The sequence below is a fragment of the Crocodylus porosus genome, unplaced genomic scaffold (assembly GCF_001723895.1).
Source record: "Crocodylus porosus isolate Cpor-Errol unplaced genomic scaffold, CroPor_comp1, whole genome shotgun sequence".
Classification (NCBI taxonomy): Eukaryota; Metazoa; Chordata; order Crocodylia; family Crocodylidae; genus Crocodylus; species Crocodylus porosus.
Genome location: NW_017728931.1, coordinates 15,609,803 through 15,631,717, shown reverse-complemented (window position 1 = coordinate 15,631,717; position 21,915 = coordinate 15,609,803). Strand labels below are relative to the sequence as shown.

Genomic DNA, 21,915 nt, shown 5'->3' with positions numbered 1-21,915 from the left:
CAAAATGTGGCACCACTATTGGTTACCACAAGCTGACCAATCAGAAGCTGTGCTGCCACTATTAAAATTCAGGTACATACCCTGGTTTGAAAACCATTACTGTGGAAGCAAATACAGAAACATCTTGACAACTCCTTTGATTTATACATTATAAGTCCAGAAATACTACCCCTTTCCTGGGTCTTTTAGAGACAGAGAGAGTGTGTGTGTGTACACTCTGGCATGGATTTTGTGTGTTCGTTCTCTCTCTCTCTCCATGCCAGAGCGAGGCAGGTAACAAATGCACTAAATCCTGAAAAGCCAGTATAAGCAAAAGCAGCAGCACAAGAAACATGGTTCCAGGATCATGTGCAAGCAGTATGGACATGCACAACGGAACAACGGAATATAAATAGTCATTAAAGAAAAGCAAAAATATTGAAATCCAGGAAAATCCAGTGAAGATTAACATAGGGATGAATCATGAGGAACTAGTGCACCTCGGGGGAAGGTTATATTTTTCTCACCCATGCATGTGTTACACACTTATAGTGGGTCACTTAGAAAAGTAAACACTCTTGAGAGCTCATTGTTAAAGTGTGTTTTGCTTGTTTAACATATCCATTGGTAGTATATGGATTTTTTCCTCTTAGTCTGGCTGGAAGCTAACAAGAATTTACACAATCAAATTGCAAGATCCTGTTGGTTTTAAAAACGCAAAACAACACCCCTCCTCCCCCCCCACAAGTTTTTGCAACTAACATCAGTCAGACGGACAGGTCATGAGAAGGACTGAACTGCCTGGTTATAGCTTGGGCTCTTCTTTCCCAATACTCTAGTGAAAGTAGATAAGCAGGCTGTTTGGATAGAAAAGGCAGAAAGGATGTACAAAACAGCAGTTGAAACTACTACTACCACCGCCACCACCCACGGTTCTCTGGTGGATGGAGAATTTCTACAGCAGTGGGGTGGGGGGGGGGCTTGGTTCTGCAAAGATTTCTGTAGCCCAAAAGCTGTTAACAAAGAACCCAGACCATTTATTTTAGTGTCAGAAATTCAGCCCCTAACCTTCATACCATCTTTGCACTGTTTTCCTGTCAATATTTGTTGTGCTTTATGGAAAAAGTTAAATATAGTAATTACAATAGCTCTGTCATTTCTGCCCAGCATACTGCCTAGAGTCCCTAAATCCCGTTTTGAAAGAGGTATATCATCTTCAAAAAAATCACTTAAGAAAGTGAAGTTATTACAGGCTCCTCTGCTGAGTCGACCTGCTAGTTTATGGTTTTAGAAATACTTTTCATTTGAAAAGAAACATAAAAAAGAACTTCTCTAAGCAAAGGAAATGGGTTACATGTACTCAATTTTATTTCTTCTTCTATATAAATCAAAATATACAAGATGAGCAGAACAAAGTGGAGAGAATTTTTCTCTGATCTTTCACTTATTGTAAAATTGTAGATGGTGTTTGAAGAAAACACTAGAAAGCTGTTTTCAGATAGGAGTGTTATTTTGTTTGCTTGCTACCTCTCGCTAACTGAGAAAATAAACTAAATACGTACAGAGGGCTTACTTTTCCAAGCTTTACCAACAACAACCACCAGCCCCAAACAAATGAGTACATTTCCTGTGATAGACTGTTCAATGACTATACCAAAGGAAGTCACAGGGAGAGGTAAATACAGAGAAATATAAAATCCTAGCCATTGTAGTCTTTTTTCTCCGCCCCCACGTTTTCCATGCAGTTCTTCGGTAAAGCAGTAATCACCACACAATTGAGAGTCCTTTTCCACAGTCTTGGTGACAAAGCACTGAGACTGACCAACTGGAATTCATTTTAAAATTCTCTGAGAAGTATTCCTTTCTGTTGACAGCAAGTGCTTTTAATCATTCAAAAGACTCAGCAGAAAAGGCATGGCTCTTATTAACAGTGCACCACTCCACTTTCATGTCTTTTCGTGTTAACTGCCTCAAAACCACTATATCACAAAAATCTGATAAGCTGCCAGCAAAACAGGTAATCTACTGAACATAAAAAAACAGTGTATTTTTGTGCTCACTTCCTCCCCAATTGCTGGTTTTGTTCATCTGGCACCTGTCATTTGAACTACTTTCACCACATGTAACGAAAGTTCCTTCAGATTTCCACCAAACAAGTGTGTGCTGCACGCAGGCAGATCTTGCATGATATGTATGCCTCTATAGACTAGAGACCAGCTCTTGAAAACAAACAGTCTCTACCCCACATAATCAAATGCATCATTTCCAGAGAAAATTCCCTCATTAGAATTGAAATTATTCTCAGATTTTTTCAATATGTGTCTTCCAAATCACAGCCATTATTCGAAACACAGAAATATAATAGGGGTGGTGTGCAAGGGGTGGCGTTTTATTCTTTCCTGGTCATTTAAGTGTCCAGACTTGGACATCTACACACATGTTGGTATTCTATTCATAGACATGTAGAGGACAGAGAAGGAGCTGGTGCAGAAGCTCTCTCCCATCTTTTTCCAAATAGTTGAGTAGCTAGGTTACTCACCTGGACTCAAAAACCCTCTGGGTGAAGGGGGCCTAAAACCCAAGGTCTCCAGCTTCCCAAATAAGTGCCCCTATCATTGAGCTACATGGCAAACAGGGGCACCCCCCCCAATCATCTTCTATTCTTGAGACTAATGCTGGTGGTTGCAGGTTTTGGGCGACTCCATTTCAGAGCATCTAACTTAATGATTCTCATAAAGGGAAGTTCTCTCTTTACCTGTAGGCTTCGTCTAAGGACATATCCATCCTCTTCATTATATATGCAATAGCAATTGTGGCCGAGCGTGATATTCCAGCTAAACAATGCACCAAAACTCGCCCATTTGATGCTTTCGCTTTCTCTGTATGGGGGAGAAGAAAGAGGAAGACCAAAAAAACCCAAAAGAAAACAGCTGTCAGCATGAAGAGCATTATGTTGTGCTAAAACCATTACAAAGAAAACATACAACTTTAAAATTCACTTATAGATTCCATGGAAGCTTCAAACAGAAATCAGCATTGCTGTAGTTTTCTCTTTCACTGCATGTATACATACTGACCTCTTCCTGTATTAGAACGATTACTTTGCTTCCTTGGCATGTGCTTCCTTTTGCTAGTGTTTTAAAATGGGGAATAAATACTTTCCACAGCCCCTCCAAGGATTGAATGTGCACACAGAGATGACAGGTGTTATATGGTGTGATGGCAGTGTGGCTACCTTCAGAATGTGGGGTAGCATTTAAGTGGAGAGAGCAAGTCACACACATGCAGCTCCCTTGCTTGTTCTAAGCACAATAAATTCCAGACAAGAGAGAAGGTCTTATGAGCAACAGAGTTGTTGGCAACTGATATTGTTCCCATTAACTTCAAGGGGTGATTCAACATTGATCATATGCCTGAAGACTGCTCTTTTTGGTAATGAAGAAAACAGAGAAACGCTGTAGTATTTACAAGCAAACATGTTTTGGGTAGGTAACAAAATGGTAAATAAGATGAGTAAAAGGAGGAGCCCAGATGTTGATGACAATACTCTGCGTTTGCTTCAAAGCTGAAAGTTTACATGTGAAATAATTACTATCTTGCAATATTCATATACTGTTTTATGTACTGTATAGTGAACCCTGTATAAGATGGAACCTGTATAACCTGCTCAAACTAGAAAATTTCTATAGTCCTAGCATGCCATCCCAGCTGGAAGGCTCCTTCTGTATGACTGACACCTGTCAAGGTAGAACCTATTCCCAGCCCTGCACAATTCCATCTTAGACAGTTTTCACTGTATTTCATGGCCTATGTTAAACAGATGTGCAGACAGTAAATCAGTTTAACTTTTTTTAGTCAGGTTTAAGATTCTCATTTATCATATTGTTATAGAAGCTGTATCAGATTATTCACTTGTTAAAACATAACCACAGTTTTTCTGTAGTAAAGTTTCTATCATTAGTAGCTTTTTGAATAAACTTATTTTTAGGATATCCTGAATTTGGAGCTGAACATGAGCCAACAGCATCCCACAAAGGGATATTTATATAATGCTATATAGGTATTAACAGCAATTGTTGAGTCACTAGCATTTAACTCTCCTTCTCCTTTTATAGTTTTGCTATCATTTATAATAATGTAGAGCCATTAAGCTGGCCATTATCAAATCTCAACAGCTGCTTCTGCTTCCAGTACCTTAAGCAGAAGTACTCAGTGAATGAAAATACTGGTGGTATTTCTCCTTCCAAAGCTTACCTATTAGCTGGTATTTTCTGACGGCTGCATATCTGCATAAGTGTCAGGAGTTAGGTCAATTCCCAAAGCAATCCTTACCTAGCCATCCCCCACAACACATTTTAAAAAAAAATGTTTTGTTACTGCACGTGGCATTGCCTTCTATGCAAATATATATAATTTGACTATAGAAAGCTGATGGATTGTGTGTTAACTAGCCACTCCAGGCCTCTGTTCAGTTTAATGTGTAGTAATGATCATAAAAGCAGAGCAAGCAAAAATGTTTGAATGCATGGGAAACAGAACAAAAATAATGAAATCATCAGTGTACTGCTATATAAACTTGATGGTGCCTGGAGTACTGCTCCTTGTATCTCTAAATAAAAACAGCAGAAAGAAAGAGTCCACAGATGGGAAAAGAATGAGCCTGGAATCATGAAAAGACTTCAGCTGCAGGAGCAAGCAAAGCTGCAGAACACTTAGTTTAGAGAAAAGAGGTGAGCAAGGAGTCACAAGAGCTGTGTATGAAATGATTGCAACCCTTCCTTGTTGCCGTAGCAGTGGCAGTGCTCTCCTCTGCCTGCCCATTAATTATGGCATGTGATAGGGTAGGGGTGCTCAACCTCTGAGCTGCTGGCCAAACCCTGCCTGTGGAGCCATGACACCTGGCCCATGGGGATCCCTGAGGGGTCAAAGAACTTAGCAGCAGGAAGCAGTGCAAGTTCTACACGGCTGGCTGCAGCCCTGCTAGGGCCATTGGCCACACAGCGGGATCAGGACTGCCCACATCCTGACGCATCCAGATCAGACTGGACTGGTGCCCACCATCAACCTGCACGTCTGCATTGGGGCTGCTTCATCCCACTGCATCCAGATTGGGGCCAGGCTGCTGCCACTGCATCCCCCACCACCCTGCACATCTGGATCATGGCTGTCATGCTGTCATGTCCTGCCCCACCTCACCCTTGCACTGGGATCAGGACTGGGTTGTTCCCCTGCCCACCCTCCCATGCATCCAGCTCAGGACTGTTCCACCCCATCCCACATCTACCCTCACCAGACAAATAAAAAGTCAGGCTGTGCAACACCCTGCAGCCAGATCCAGCCTGTGGAGAAACATGGCACCATCCATCTGGCCCTTGATGAAAAGGTTGGGCACCACTGCAATAGGGTGTTCCTAGCATTTTAGATAGTGTTCCTTGTAGCCATGAGGGTTTGTAGTGGTGATTTTGGGGATCCCTTTGGTTAACCACTTCCTGTGAACATGGCTTCAGAAGGCACCTCCTGGGCCAATGTTCCTAAAACAGAATCTAGATCAGGAGCTTCCACTTACCTTCTCTCATCACACCAAGGGTGAGGGGGCATTTAACAAAACAAAGACAAGACAATATGTTCAAAATGGGTGGATCACACTCAAGACATGCACAAAGTTCTCCTTAATGTGAGACATTGCCACAAGGCATTACTGAAGCCAAGAGTAGAAAAGGAAGATTTTAATGAGTGAGAAACATTAGAATAACGAAGATAAATTGTGCTGTTCTATGGAAACAAATCACTAAATAATGACATTTAAGGAAAAAAACATTCCCTGATGGAAAAATCTCGACACATGCCTCTGAAAGTGGGTGGAGACAAATGTTTCAGAGACAGGGGAACAAATTGGATCAGCTACTGTGTTGACTTGATGGCAAATCCTTTGGGCATGGCAAAGCTGAATTTCTAAAAAAAATTAGAGATTTTTCTAGTTGTTCAAGTTCACAAGAAGATCAGAACATCCATTTGTTCATTTTTTAAAAATAATTTGGCTTCTAAAGAGTAGCCAAGAGTTTACTAGACCATATCAAACAATTCACTGAACATGAGAAAGTGACCCACACATACATCTTTACTTCAGACCCTTAAAAGCGCCTTGAATTTATGTCTAGCATTAACTCCAGGGACAACCTCCTGCACCATAATCTAGAAAAAGGGAAGATCAGAAACCTTGATTTTTGCACTCCCTTATTTGTTTACTGACAAACAACAAATATGTCATTTAAAATCAGCTTGTGATTGCCAACAACATTTACAGCAGCAAGTAGCCCTAGATCTCATTATAAGAGTCCCTTGGGACAACCATAAATTAAGGAAAACCATTTAAGATAGCACCTCTTTTTATATGTCCTATGAACAATTCAGAACCCAATGAAAATTGAGTAAAGCTTACCCCAAATGAGAAAGAGAGACTTTCTAGCAGTTATAAAGAAGGGATCTTAAAAGAGGCATTTTGTCTAGGTTTCTTACCTATAAAATCAACTGACTTGTCCAACCAAGGCAAAATTTTCTCACAGAAGCTGTCATTCACTGGCACTCTCAAGAAATGGGATTCTGGGATAAAGTCAGGCTTTGGACAAGTATTGCTGGCATTTAAAACATAACCAATATCATTCTGCTGCATCAGCTCCTGTAAAAGTAGACAAAAGATCAAGAGTAAAATATTAAAGCCACAACTCTAGTTAAGAAAAAGTTAAGCCTAGAAGTAGTTCTAAGCCCAAATCTACAAACTAGCTTAGAATTCACATTTGTTCTAATGGTCTTCTAGAGGCAGTTATTCAGAGAGATCCAGAAAATGTTCACTGCTGGTAGTTAGTCTTGCAGAAGATTTTTTTCTTTGAGTGAAAACTCTACTGTGTTTAAGAATGGGATGATTTTCATAAGGGAAGATGACATGATTATTTTCTATTTGTTAATACATATTCTGCTGTTCCAAAGAATAAAGGAGGAATTAACAAGAGATGTGGAATTTGTTGCTACCCTGGTTAAAATTCTCTTTTCCCTTAATGGCAGAACTGGCACTGTTAACACACTAAAAGAGCCCTGCAAAAGCTGTGTAGGTCAGTGCCCTACCAGTGAGGGCATGATGAATATGAGTGAAAGGTATTAAATAAGTTGAATCACTATGTGCTGCCAAAATGATATGGAAAATAAATCTGTCTGAACTGAATGAAAAATGAATGCCTTGCTTAGACCAATGAAACAGACATCCCCCTACCCATTCACATGAGATTTTCTTAAGAGTACAGGAAACAGCTCATTGTTTCTGTTTGCAGTCTGAAGGCAAGTGAAGTACAATATACCTCGCTTATACATAGGGGTCTAACAAAGTCAAGTCAGCTGCCAGCCGATTTCATAGGCAGACTGGTCCTGGCAGCCATTTTTGCAGGCAGAGCACGGCAGGCCCCCCAGTGCGTACGACGGACTATGAGGGCTTTCCATCATGTGGCTCCAGTCCCTACTTATACAGAACCCCTTGCAGAAGCTTGGGTAACTTAATTGCTGAAAAAAGTCACCCCAACCCTCTATTAAAATCACAGGGAAAAGATGAACATATCACCTGCAGACATGTCTAGAGAACCAGGCCAATCGAATGGTCAGGAGGAGGGAGGAGATGAGCAGGGAATGGTGGAATGGTGACTGATGGGTGGATGTGGACAAAGCTCCGAGTGGCTTCTCCCCTAGCTTTTTACCTATAGCGCTGATGCGTTACACAACTGGCATGGAATTATATTCAAATGAAAATGGGCACAAAAAGAGAAAAAAAAGATTCTGATGTGCACTGGGTTGGGCTTTCAAATAATTCCCAGAGCTGCAGATTATAACATCATAACCAGAACAGGGACTTCATTGTCACCCAAGAGGAAGAAATGATAGGAGGAAGATTCAGAAATCCTAAACACCAACAACCATGTGTTTAGAAAGTAAATATTCTATTTTCAAGCTCTACGTTCTGTGATTTGTTTAAATCTCAACATTAATGATGATGCCCTAAAAGGCTATATTTTTTCCAGGAAATTAAATCCAGGTTTAGTCAACACATGATGGAAGCAGCAAAGCCTGGGTGGTCTCCCTTACACTTAAAAAAAAAAAGAAAAAAAAAAAAAAAAATGTGAGCAAGTCACTGATTTACTGAAAGTATGGAACCTCCTCCTTCATTTCCAGTATTATCCCCTGCTAGGGCCATTACAGGCCAAGCAAAACGCCAAAACTTAGCATGTCTCAGAACCAGATGGATAAGGTTAGAGCTGTAACCCCTTTGGGAGCCACTTGATATAAATAGGTGAGACATGCTCAACCCCTTAAAGCCAATAATAGCACCATGTATCAAAATACTATAAGAACAGAAGAATCTCCAACAGTAAATTTGTAGCAGGAGGGGAAAATAGAACAAAAACCCCCAAACCCTGGGCTGCTTTATATAGGCCTGTGAGCACAAATATTCACACATTATAAAATAGATAAATAAGTTACTGTGGACAGCACTAGAAATAAGTCCGTCTAAACTACTAGTTTGCTGCACAGCAACAATATATACAAGTTTTAAAAAAGAACACAAGCAGTCCTTGACTTACAATGTTTTGAGTTATGTTTCACACTTACAAAGTTTATAAATTGACACCCTGTTTTGACTTTACAATGCTTCATAGATGCCATGCCAGTGAACAAGTTTGCTGTGTTGTCCACCTCCCTGGAGAATGTCTGTCCAAACTTCCTTGGACACTTTCTTTAAGAAAGCAGACAAGACTCCAGAAAAACCTGCAGCCAAGACTTTAGCCAAGAACCCTTCAAAAAACCCAGCAAAGTCACCTCGAAGAAGTCTGTCCAAATCAATGCGACTGCTATTTAAAATATAACTACATTAATGTAGCTATATTATTCGTCTATAATTCAGTACAAAATTCTGGGTTATTTTTGGTGAAAATAGGGTATTGGGCCTTGGTTCAGGAACCAATCCCTCACTTATAATATTGTTTCCTATGGGAAAAAAAATCAGTTCCGAGTTACAACATTTCGACTTAAGATGCAGTTTTCAGGAACCAACTGTGTCATAGGTCCAAGGACTGCCTGTACCTAAAGGAAAAGCAATGGCCACTGACTATTCTCCACAGTAGCAGTTTAAGTGCTGGAAGGGAAAAAAAATAATAAAATGCTTACACTGCAATCTAAAATACCTTATTAAAACTAGGTGGGAGAGGGGTAAGAAATAGGAGAAACTAGAAAGAATCTGATTATATCAAAGTGATTAGATTTTTATAAAATTAGATGCGTTAACACCAGAACAAGAAACATCTTCACAGATGAACTTAAATGCATTTAAAAAAACAGGAAAGGGGGGGAAAACCCTAAAAGGAATCCCTTGCTTTTAGGGAGAATTGTCTCATAAAATCTCTTAAATATAAAATTGCCAGATGTGAAGAAACTTTCAGAAATTTGGGAGTAAGAGTATTTTTTTAAGGTTGAAACTGAGGATGGTAAAGGCGGCCAAAGGTGTATATCTTTTGTGGTATGGCCAAAGGGATATACACTGAGCAACAGCAGACCTGGCCAGTCCTGGTGTAAACCTTTGCATAAGTACCCATGCAGAGCGGCCCAGACAAAACTGGAGCTTGAGAATGCCTCAGTATAGATCAACATTTTAGAGGAGTGGGTGAGGTATTTGCGATTTGGCTGCACCAAGGGCCCTCAGACCCCTTCTGGGAGGAGACAAGAATGGTTGCTGCCAATGTCAGAGAAAGGGGAAGAAGAAAGCTTACCTCCAGTTGTGGGGAGGGATTGGTAGCCAAGTGCAGGGGAGGGAAGGGGTTATGTCTAGCCAAGCTGCATGCTGCTGATCATCCATGCCACATTCCTGATCCAGTCAGCTTGGGGGCATTTAATATCACAAAATTATGGAGGCTGCTTTTGGCCTTTTTTCCGCACATACTACAATGTGCCCAATTTTAGGCCAAGAGCTATCAGTAGACATATGCAGTAATAACCAAAGGCAGGTGCTTCAAAATCAACTCCCCCTAGCATTTAATTTTAAAAAAGCAAAACAAAAATAAACAACCCCCAGCCCCTCTCCCCCCCACCAAAAAAAAAGCAAAACCCCACTTAGCATGAGATCACTGGTCTTTTGTGCTGCAGCAAGCATTGACACTGTACGGTATTAACAGCTTATGCTTGTCAGAACAGAACCAGTTGGAGTCATGCTCGTGAAACTGGTTAGGTCTTTCTTATAATAAATTAATAACTTCCTGTCAACTGGCAGATTTCTGATGCAGGTATCAGCATAAGCAAGAGAAGACCAAGTATCACATTGCAGGGCATATGCATTAATTATATGAATTCTGTGTCATCAACACAACCCACAGCTGATAGAGAGCAAATGACAGAAGGCTTGTTATTTGGATTTACTCCAAGTGTTTCGCTGTGGAACCGATATAACTTCACAAAACAGCAACACATGGTTATTTTGGAAACCACAATCTGTATTCTTTTAGCTACTCTTCCCATTCCCAAATATTGTGTATCCATGGCTGTAAATAATACATATAAAAATGCCCACCTTATTGAGGACATCTCGCTGACAACCAAGATAAAGATGAGGCAATATTCTAGTTGGCCCTATGTTAGAGACTGGTAAGCAGGGCTGAGAAATACAAGTAGGAACTAGAATAGATTTTCCTTCACAGAGGCCAGGGAAACAGCTGGAGAATTCAGTAAAGCCACCTGAGAAAAGCAAAGACAAAATTATTTCTTTGAATATGATCAGTAACATCGAAGTAATACACCAAGAAGACATATTCTGATACAGCCCGATCCTAATTCTCAACAAAAACAATACTCAGATTGAGAAGGAAAAAGGAAGGGAGGATGGGCAGGGGGGCAGGAAAGAGACAGTGGGATGCAGGGAGATGCAAGTTATTACAGCCACACACGTGTCTTTTGTATAGCTGCTGTAACTGCAGTTTGCTTTATTACTGTCCCACATATCTACACCAAGCCTCAAAGCAACTCAACATTTTTCTCCTCCTCAGGACTTAAGGGAGTAGGGCACCTCCAATTTTCATAATTATTTGTAGAGCAAAAATAAATTTTCCACTCGACATCGGAACTCTTAGAATTAGCAATGACATTCCTCAAACCCCTCAAAGCTAAATCTGTAATAATTTACTTCAGTTGCTGTCACACAAGTGTGAGAGGAACAAACTACCACATCAAAGTTCTGTAGAGGGAAAAAGCCTTAATATACATTATCTCAGTGAGCATTTTTTGATCATAGAATCTTGCACTATCCTATTCTTGTGCTTTAAAAAAAAAAACCAACCAACAACAGCCATTAAAGTCCCATTGCAAACCAGCTGAAATAAAAACTTCTGAGAGTCAATCCATTATAAAGTGTGTGCATGCACACTATATAAATTACAGGCACACACTCCATATATAAAAAAACCCCAAAACTTAAGACAGTGGGATTCCCCTGGCAGTTAGTCAAGGTGCTTATCACTCCACTACTGACACCCAGATGGCCTCTTTTGCATAAATTTAGTGCTTGAGTTCCCATATGAGATGCAACTAGTCTAGCTTTCTTATTAATATTTGAAAATATTGAAAAATAAATTGTGTTTAAAAACACTTAATTCATGGCTGAATCAACAAAAACAGAAGACATTTCTACAAACACACACAAGTGTAACAATTCCATCTATCTGCGGTCGCAAGATAAATATAGAGACCATTTGATCTGTATGTTTACAAGAGACAAAAGGTATTAAGCTTACATTTTAACAAAGACAGAAGTTATATATTTCTACCAGATGCTTTCTAGCCATGATACTTAGATACTTTGTAACAGAGATGGGTAAGCACTAAAACAGAAGATTAAGAGACATTGTGGAATCTCTGTCTTCAGAAATTTTAATTGCAGGCCTGACATTTGTCTGAGATGGTTTAAATAAGGATTCTTTAATTCTGCCTGGAGCAAAGGTTGAACTAAACAACCGCTCATGATCACTTCTGCCCCCATTTTTCTACACTTTTATTTCCTTTCAGCCCTGTAGAAGTCACTCCTCTATTTTATTAGGCATGAAATATTAGCTATAAAAGGTCCCAACACCTTTCCCTCTGGAAACACAATGACTGAGGACATAAATAGACTCCAAAATATTACTCATCATACATGGTACTACAACTAAGCATGTTACACATAAATACGAAGAGAGTTTCATTGCTGGTATTCTAGCTTCCAGCAGTAGGACTGGGTCACAGGTTGGACTTTTTACTCTGCTGGCTCCTAGAGGAAGTAAGGAAAGATTAGAAACATTTCATAGCACAATAATTTGGGGAACCTGTCTGTATTCAACTTGGAAATTTCAGCTAGCTTTACCAAAATGTCTTCTTGTTAAATGCCTCAATATGTAGAGCCAGCAATGACCTGACAAGCTCCCCAACAGAAGCTGCAGAAGTCATTAACCTTCATGCATGATGTTAGGCTGAACTATGCCACGGATAGTGCTAGTTATTTTCAGGTAGTCTGAAGGAAATGGTGTTTAGAATTCAAAATTACCTAAAAGAGCCATAAAGAGGCTAGATGGCAGCACTTGCCATTAAAAAAAAAGTCAGAGATACTCATAAAAGATAAAAGCAAGGTTAGATAGAAAAATATGCTTTTGTAGCAGGTACATCTTTTTTTGACTGTGGGCCCGGACCAGGAAGCAGGCTGTAGGTAAGAGCTCCCATAATTTGAAGGAGAAATCATGTCCTGGGTTCTTGGGCATAAAGCAGGAGTTCTCCACAAGAAAGATCAAGAGTAGCAAGGAAAATGAAGTAAGGGAATGTGTACAGGTATTCTACAGATTTGTTTAGATCTGCAGATTTCCCATGTTGTCTGAAAACGAAGAGCAACTGGGCTTAGAACCTTTCCAAAGTCTGCATGTGAGCCAAAGAGACGTGTCCCTGGAGAGGTAAACCATAAGGTTTGACACTAAGAAAGTGAGCCCTTAGGCAACCGAGGTGCCTCTAAGTGGGAGAGTGCTAGTCCCGTTGCCTGAGGCAGCTAAATTCAAGGCCACATTTTTATGAAGACACAACAGTGTGTTGCCCAAGCAGAATACCAGAGAGGCCATGGAAAGAGTGCCCGACCCAAAGCAAGGATACACAAGTCTAGAATAACAGCACCAGCAAAACACAAGCAGTCTAAGTGTTATGAGGGAACTTTACCAGGGCTTTGACATATGGATTCAGTCTTTTCAAGGTTCCTATTAGTAGAGCTCTCTTCTCCCCGTTTCTTGGTTAACAACATTTTTATTCAGAGAAGAGAGACTAATTGTCCTCTGATTGCTCTGCTGAACAATAGAGTTTTCAAAATCATTTACGAACACTTGTTAAATGGTGCCAGACATTGCTTAATCTTTTCCCTCTGTCAGGGCAAGTGATCCTTGAATTTTTAGTTTCTACATGCCAAGAGAAGACTTTTAAGATAAAGACAATTTGTAGGGCAAAAGTCCTGGAGAGGGAAGGAATAAATAAATAAATAAATTGATAAATAGATAAATAAACAAAACAAAGAACCATTTTATTTCAGTTACTCATGATTGGAGAGATTTCATTTCTTGGGAAGCTGGATTGCTTTCTGGAGACTTGCTCCATACAGCAGACTGCTGAGAGTAGGAAAGTGACTTCAGTTTGACACATAACAAGTGAAGAAAAAAAACACAGGATTAAAAACACAAGTGTACATAGACCACATGTACAGAACTGAAACAACAAGCCCTTTCCAGCGCTTGTGGATCAGTATTTTGCACCTGCACGAACGTAGCAGAAGGGACTAATAACCTAAGAATCAGAAATTTGGGAGAGGGTACTGGGACAACGTCATAGAGTCTACTTCCTATCAGCATAAAGATTGCTCCTACTGTTTGTTTTACAGAGCCTAATCCAGGCAAGTTTTAAATAATTTGAGAACTGTTGCTTCCAACACTTTCTCTACGAGACTTATCTTAGACAGATAGAGAACAACATTATGGTGACCCTCCTCTTCCCCATGCTTACCCTATGCCATTTCACTGCTTCTGTGTCTTTCTAGCATTCTCATCAGTGCAGTATTTTGCACCACTGACACTCTGGTTACTGACTCCCCCTACACCCATTCTCAAGTAGAGTGAGCTTTCATTGCCTTTCAAATGTTATCCTGAATCTTGCATAATGCATCATCCTGATCCTATCATCAAGGACCACTGACTTCTTTTACTTTAGAGATCCTTCTTCATCTGCCCATTACCTTGTACTTCTGCTTCAAAAGTTGGATGCTGCTTAGCACAAGTAAACTTAAACTCCTTAGTTTCCTATTCTTCTCCATAATGGGGGAGGATCAACTGCTTTATATAGAGAAACGACTCAAAAAAAAAATTCTCCAAAACCCAGTCATCACCCAAAACGTCAAGCAGTTACCATATTGGTAATGCAACACACATTAGTACCAGGAATTCAGAACAATAGCACCTCTGTAATTATGCTTCTGAGCTGTCAGTTCAGATAAAAATTAAATTCCACCCCAAAGAGCAGGTGTTATCTATTTGTGTTAGTTTCTGACATCAGACATACTGACACTTTATAAAAAGAATACTGTATAAAGCAATATAAAAATACTATATATAAAGCAAAGAGTATCCCATCTTCTCCAACCCACTTCAAGTGCTACTAGCTGCATCTTAAGAAGGTTTCCGATCAGGCTGAAAAAACGGTGGGATGAACTGAATACAGGCATCTTTCTACACAGGAAGAGAGTTTTCTTTATATTACCTACTCTTGTGCCAGTATTTAAAAACAAGCTCTCAGCAACTAGAAGACTAGTTTAGCAGAAAGTCAGAATTCTTAGCATAAGGCTGATCTAACAAAAAGGGGAAAAAATACCTGGGAAGTCGTAAATTTTGGGTTAGCCTCAAACTTCCATAACTTGTGCATCACCTTTGCACCGAGGCAAATTTAATCTTTAAATTGCCTTCATAATGATTTCAATTGGAACTAAGCTACTGGCAACACCACGTTGTTTGTTTTAGTAAGAGAAAGGTGCTTTTCTTCCGGCACCGGCTTTCACCCAACACCCACTCTCCACTTCCTTTCCATCCCATGCAAATAGTAAATCAATCACAAGGGCATGCTGAAATTGTAGCAAGAGCATCTACAGGTCATTAATGGAATTAGTGGTTTATGAGGTTTCAGTGAAACTTTTGATGAACTTGACTGGGCCTAGGTCCTAATCTCCAAGGCAAATTCTGGTAAGCCTCAGCTCACCTTCTGGCCAGGGATTTATAGACCAAAAGGTTACCCCACCATGTGCAAAATATCTGGCAGGCTGTTCTTTGTAGCCCTAGCAATCAGCACAACTGCCAAACATATAATGGACTGGAAAGGGATGAACCAACCATGCCAAAAAAACCCTGAAATATTTGCTTTTGAAGAGCATGACTGAATTGCTCTTTCATGCTTTATTGTGAAATTGGAATCAAACTTTGTCCTTTGGACTTTAAACAAGGCAAAGCCACCTCTCATTTATTTATTTTGTTGTTGTTGTTATTACAGGGAGACAGGAGGAAAAAATTTCCTATGATGTGTAAAATGAAAAAGCCAGTTGTCATATTCATAATTGTTTTAAGCACATGCACGAAATTAAAGGTAGGCATTTGCATTTATTTTTGAATAAGGTTTTCTAGTGACCTTTGGTACAGTGCAAATGCAGATAAGTTGGTCCACTTGATCTCAATCAATTGAATGGAGAATGCTTTCTGTTCCTCACACTCATTACATTTTCTTTTTTACCACGTGAAAAAGTCATCACGTGGCCTATTCCAAAAAAGTATGCAGTGCCAATTACCGCATAAGATGTAATGCAGTACAAGTAGTTTACTCCTACAGCACACTGGGTATTCAGCGTTATTCCTCCATTATGCATGGAGAGCAGACAGACCAGTAGTCTTCACTCTTCTGCACCAAATAACTGACAAATATGGCTTTGCCTTGCTGATTTTCAGTCTAGAAAAAGGTCAGATCCTCTATGGGCAGATATCACCTGCCATAGATGTTGTGCTAAATTGATGTTGACATTAAGTAGGCTAGCCTGTATGGGCCCTGGCAGATGTTATACTTGGGGCACCATTAACATGTTTGATCACACTGTAAATTATAATATACCACATGTTCAGCCAATTTCTGGTGTGATAAAACAGAAAGCCAGCCGAAAACGGAAAAATCAGCCACAAACCATATAACAGATATGTAACATAATGTATATATGACAGAATGTAATGATACCTATCACATTTTGTCACAACATACACCTTCCCTCCCCCACCCCCAGCCCAGCTTTCCAAAATGGGGTGCATGTTTTAAGTAGGAAAGCTGTCTTTGATGGAAAAGAGAACACCTGGAGATGCTGTGCTGCTGCCAAGCAGATGCAAAAGATGGCAATCCCACATTAACCCTCTCAGTGATATCATTGGCTGAGCAATGTAGCTTGTGCCTGAAGCATTAAGTCTGGTGGTAGTAGTAGTAGTAGTAGTAGTAGTAGTAGTAGTAGTAGTAGTATCTCAAGGCTTGTGATGTGGAAACAACACTTTATTCACAGGAACTTCTGTAAAGAACTACTTACAGTAAAGAACTATGTCTTGCTACAGTCCTTGCAAGGGTCTGGGGCCTAACCTTGTATACAGAGTAAGCCCTCTTGGAAACAGCGTGTCCTGGAAGTGTGGCATCCCAGGAGACCATCTGAGTGAGGCAGCTGGTACCAGGAACTTCCTGGTACCACATTTCCTGGACATCATCTTCCCAGGAGGACTTACCCTGCCTCTTGGAATTGGCTATTGTTGCAATTTAGGTACTTGCTCCTGACCCTCATGTATTTCCTTGTTTTGCCTATCAGATCTCTGGTTTGACCCTGGCTTCGCCTCCTGACTCCAGTTCTGACTTCTGGCATCTCCAGACCCCCAGCTTCCCAAGAACCTGGCTCTGGATTTTGTCCATTTGTCAGGTGACCACCCCAACTGCATATGCCCTGGTCCCCAGTAGACATGATTCTAGGAAAAAAAAACTTTTTTCTACATTCTGTCTTCCAAAACTAAGATGCATGTTTTCTTTTGGGGCTTGTTACAGAAAAGGAAAAAAAAAGGTACGTGGTACAGTGTGGAATATCTTTGAGACTGGTTTGCACTGCATCTTAATTGAACATGAATGCGTCCCAGACCCAGGGCAATCCTAGGCTCCCATCCTAACACTCAGATGAGCATTGAGATGGGGCATGGGGCAGCTCCAAGATACAGTTGCCCCTGATCTGTGGGACTGGTCAGATCCCGGTTTGGCCAAATTTCATCTTGGCAGTTGCGCAGTTTAGATCTGAGGAAGTTTAAGCTCCATCCCAAACACTGTGTGTCCTGCTCTGCACATCTGGCATGGTAGGACACATGACTTTTCAGTTGGGACATACAAATTCCTTAGATACTAATTGCACCATTATTTTAATATCTGCCAGGGTGCTAAGTGTCTGAAAAAAAGGATTCAGTTTTTTGTTTTTCTCTCAAAAGTTAAGAGAAAACTACATCTGCAAGATATGCTGTATCAAGATTATGATGATCTATCTATCACTGCCCAAATACATGTGGTTTTTTAGGATAAACTGAAACCTTATAAATCATTTCAGTTATGTAAGCATCTGATATCCCTTCATCATGGACACTTGTTGGAGCACATTCAGTATATACTGATGTACCACACAGCTTTCTAGTACTAACTTGTTTAGCTCATTATTTGTGGCTAAGACTCTCAGGAGTTTCTATGAAACCATGTTATGGCGCCAAAAGCCGTCAGCGGTTTAACAGCCCAAGTGCTTGTGTGTGGTAGAAAAATGAATGCCCCCCAGATCTTTACAGTAAAGTCAGTACTCCTCACTTAAATACCTCCACATCCATTTACAGGGACTTGCCAAGATCCGGTAGCCTGTCTAATTACCCTGTTGCTATGGTTCTGGAAAGGGCGGCTGCACAACCTGCCTTTGATCAAAGCACTACAGAGTTTCCTCATACATTTTACATGTGTTTATGATTGTCAGCATCCTAAAGGTATGGTTATTAAAGGAATCTCGATACCAGAGGAGTTTCGACTCCCTTTGTAGCCAGCTCAGAAAACAGAACACAGCCAAAACCAGAATGATGAAAAGTTTTCACAATCCTCTTAATTTTTAGCTATTTCCCTGTATAAATTCATTATCTCAGCTAGAAATGACCCCCAACTATACAACTTTGGTTTAACTATGAGAGGCAAACTATGAAGGACACAAAACTAACTACTTTCACAATTCTAGAACCAGTTCCTCCATGTCAGAACTAGGTGTATTGATCATACTAAAAAGATTACTGTCTGTTGACACATATGCCATGTCAGTTTTGCTGATTTGGACTGGCATGGTGAGGTTGCTAAGGTGCACGGTTGACAGTCCAGAAGTCGCAAGCTCAGGCCATAGCAGAAGTGCTTACAGTTCAGCCTTGTCAGATTCCAATGAATCTGCAAATTCTGCTAATTTCCTTTTTCCTTGTATGAAAAAGGTAAGGAAAGGAAGTTTTGCTATCAGAAGATCTCTCTTCTCCAGGGACCTCCCATTGGAATAGATTCTACTAACCTCTCAATTTGGATCTCCAATATGGTCTTGCAAAATATAGATAACATAATTTCAGTACTTACTAGTCATCTCCAATATCCAGTTAAATCATTCAAGATTAAATACTACCTCAAAGACATTTAAAGTTGAACATGGGCCAGCAGTGTGGGGATGCAGTTAGAAAAGGCCAACCACACCTTGTCATACATCCACAGATACATCTCAAGCAGGTCCAGGGAGGTGATCCTCCCCCTCTATGTGACACTGGTCAGGCTGCAGCTGGAGTACTGCGTCCAGTTCTGGGCGCTGCACTTCAAGAAGGATGTGGACAACATGGAGAGGGCCCAGAGGAGGGCCACTCGCATGATCAGGGGGCAGCAGGGCTGGCCCTACGAGGAGAGGCTACGGGACCTGAACCTGTTCAGCCTCCACAAGAGAAGGCAGAGGGGAGATCTAGCGGTCTGTTACAAACTAGTCAGAGGGGACCAGCAGGCATTGGGGGAGTCCCTGTTCCCCCGAGCACTACCAGGAGTGACCAGGAATCATGGTCAGGGTGGCTAGGATCTGGAACCAACTTCCAAGAGAAGTGGTGCTGGCTCCTACCCTGGGGGTCTTTAAGAGGAAGCTAGACCCCAGTAATCTTTCCTGCCATGGCAGGGGGTCGGACTTGATGATCTGCTCAGGTCCTTCCGACCCTACAAACTATGAAATTGTAAGTTAGGTAAATAGAAACCTTGTCTATTCAGACCCGTGTTACATGGATTTGTTTAAAGACTCCTTGCAGATTCTGCAAGGAGTTCAAGCAAGCTCTTTATTAAAATAAATCTAAAGAGACTGCCAAAGAAAGATAACCAGAAAGATTCTAGCAAAACGTGAACTTTAGCTGGTTCTAAAAGAACATACTTGATTTATATAACCCCATTGCTTTGAGGAACTTTAACATATTTAACAAATTGGCAACCCTGTGAATCTGGTATTGGTACCACCATATTGCATACAGGGAAAATGAAATACCATAGAGGTTAAGTGGTCACATAAATGTGCAGCAAACCATTACTCAGGTTTTGGGACCAGCTCATTCCACCCTGCTCAAATCCAAAAATTGTTGGATTTTGAAAAATTGGAGAAATTGTTGCCCTATGTATTTCTGTGAGTCACCTTATGTTCAGTGTTACAATTAAAGACAAAAAATATCTGAGAAGGATCCTTTAGCATGAAAAGCTTCTCAGATTCAAGCAGGGTGAAATAGGATTGCACATAAATGCTTAAGTGCCCTTAGACACATATCAAGTAGATGAGAATCTGGCCCTTTGTCTTTAACTACTTCAAATACTCCCTTTTCTAGCACATGAAAACAGAAAGGATATTCCTTCAAGTTTTAAGGCCCTTCCCAGTTTGGCCTCTGTCTCTGCATGTAGCACTGAGCTTTTGATCCATCCTTCTATTCCAGAGCCCAATTTCCAATTTGCTTTTGGTGGGGGAAGAGTCTGGCAAAATACCACACAACTATAGGATCCTTTTCCAACTCCCTGCTTTAAAAAAAATTAAATAAACAAACAAAATAATAAACAACAATAATAAAAATAAAAAAAATTAAATAGTTTGCCTTGGTCCACACAAAACATGAGATGTAGCTACCAACTACTGTACTCTCCAGAGTGGCAGTCTTCCTATCTGTTGTATTTTCAGCATATATTCCAAACCTATTTCAGTCTTTATATTGCATGCATACCAAATGAAAGGGGACCACCATCCTTCACTTAGGCCACCAGATATTGCCATAATGCAAATTAACCACCCAATGCCAGTTCATCCTAGCAGTCCCTAGGATGTATTGACATTGGGCAAAGTAACTCTTACAACATTAAGATTACCAGCATGATAAATTCCTCTCCAGTGCTTTTGGGACTCAAAAAACTAGTGACCAGAATCTGGAAAAGACTTCCCAGGGAGGTGATACAGTCCCCAACCTTGGAAGTCTTCAAGAGGAGACAGGACAGACACCTTGCTGGGATTATCTGATCTCAGCAGTATTCCTGCCCAGAGCAGGGTGGGGTGGACTCCATCTTCCAAGGTCCCTTCCAGCCCTTAGGTTCTATGCTTCTATGTTTCTCCCCTTTGTGGTGGAAAGGTGTATGCCCTTTTACATAGGTTAAACACATATAGACAAAGTACAGAAGACAGTAAGTGCTTGTTTACACTTAGGAGATGAGGTAGAGTAAGGGAGGGTATGAATTTAAAGTGCCACAGCACTTGCAGTCTGTGTGTTACCACTAACTGGGGAACAATAGTGCCTCATTCCACTTCAGCTTCTACTTCCTGGTATAAGGGTCCATACGTGAGCTGAACTCTAAGAAGAGCACCATGCAGAAACATTCCTTAAGAAAGTACCTTTGGGAAAAGTTAACCTAAACCTTCCAAAGCAAACAAATACAATCCTCACTTTAACTGTCAGGAAGTACAATTTGGCACAAGAAAAAAAATTATTAAGAAAACAGACCGTTCCCTCACAGCACTTCATTCGCTTCTTGAGCTTCTGTCAAATAAGAACAACACAGCAAAGCAGAAAGGCAGCCCAAAGCAGATCTCTCCCAACAAGAGTCTGGTGGCAAAACCCAGGAGAAGGGAAACAGAGAAGAAATTTATCCAGGGAAAGAAAAGAGAGACAGACAGACAGACAAGAAACTCCCCAGCTGCAAGAGGTTAAACACCTTGGTGAGTTCAAATTGTTCTCCTCCTCAAAATTAAGACGACCAAAGTAATTGTAAACGTCAATCTTTAAAAATAAAAATTTTCCCTTGTAACATACTTAGCAAAACATCCTAGTAGATGGGCAGACATACACAACAAGAAAAAACAAGAGCCAAATACATGGTATGTGGTATAGGTTAATATTCATGGAAGAATCTCTTCCACAGCTACTGGATTTAAGTATAAGAGAAATTCAGCACGTGTCTGTGGTCGGCAGGGCAGATGTCCTGCTAGTGGAGCCCAAAGATATTGGTAATACACTAAGCAAAACATTACAGATCTTTTCAAATTCTTTTCAGTGTTCAACCATTTGACTTTTTCTGCAGATTTATATTAATATTTAAAAGATAAATCAGAGAAGGGAAGGAGAAGTTTTGCCTTTTGCATTTTTTTTCAAAATGGACAGGAAGTAACTACATCATGTAGAAAGGTAGGGGAAGAAATCCTACAAGGCTCATTTTTCTGCAAGTTAGTTATTGCTGCCAAATCCTTAGCTAAGGAATAAATAC

General features: G+C 40.5%; 1 protein-coding gene across 1 annotated transcript in view; it reads right to left on the bottom strand.

Moving 5' to 3' along the window:
* DUSP16 (dual specificity phosphatase 16) overlaps positions 1 to 21,915 on the bottom strand; it is a 47,602-nt gene that overhangs the window by 5,745 nt on the left and 19,942 nt on the right. Inside the window, exons 4-6 of the mRNA XM_019544258.1 lie at positions 10,577 to 10,740; positions 6,496 to 6,655; positions 2,735 to 2,858 (exon numbers count right to left, since the gene is read on the bottom strand). Of these exons, the coding sequence (XP_019399803.1) occupies positions 2,735 to 2,858; positions 6,496 to 6,655; positions 10,577 to 10,740 (448 nt within the window). The remainder of the gene's footprint in view (positions 1 to 2,734; positions 2,859 to 6,495; positions 6,656 to 10,576; positions 10,741 to 21,915) is intronic.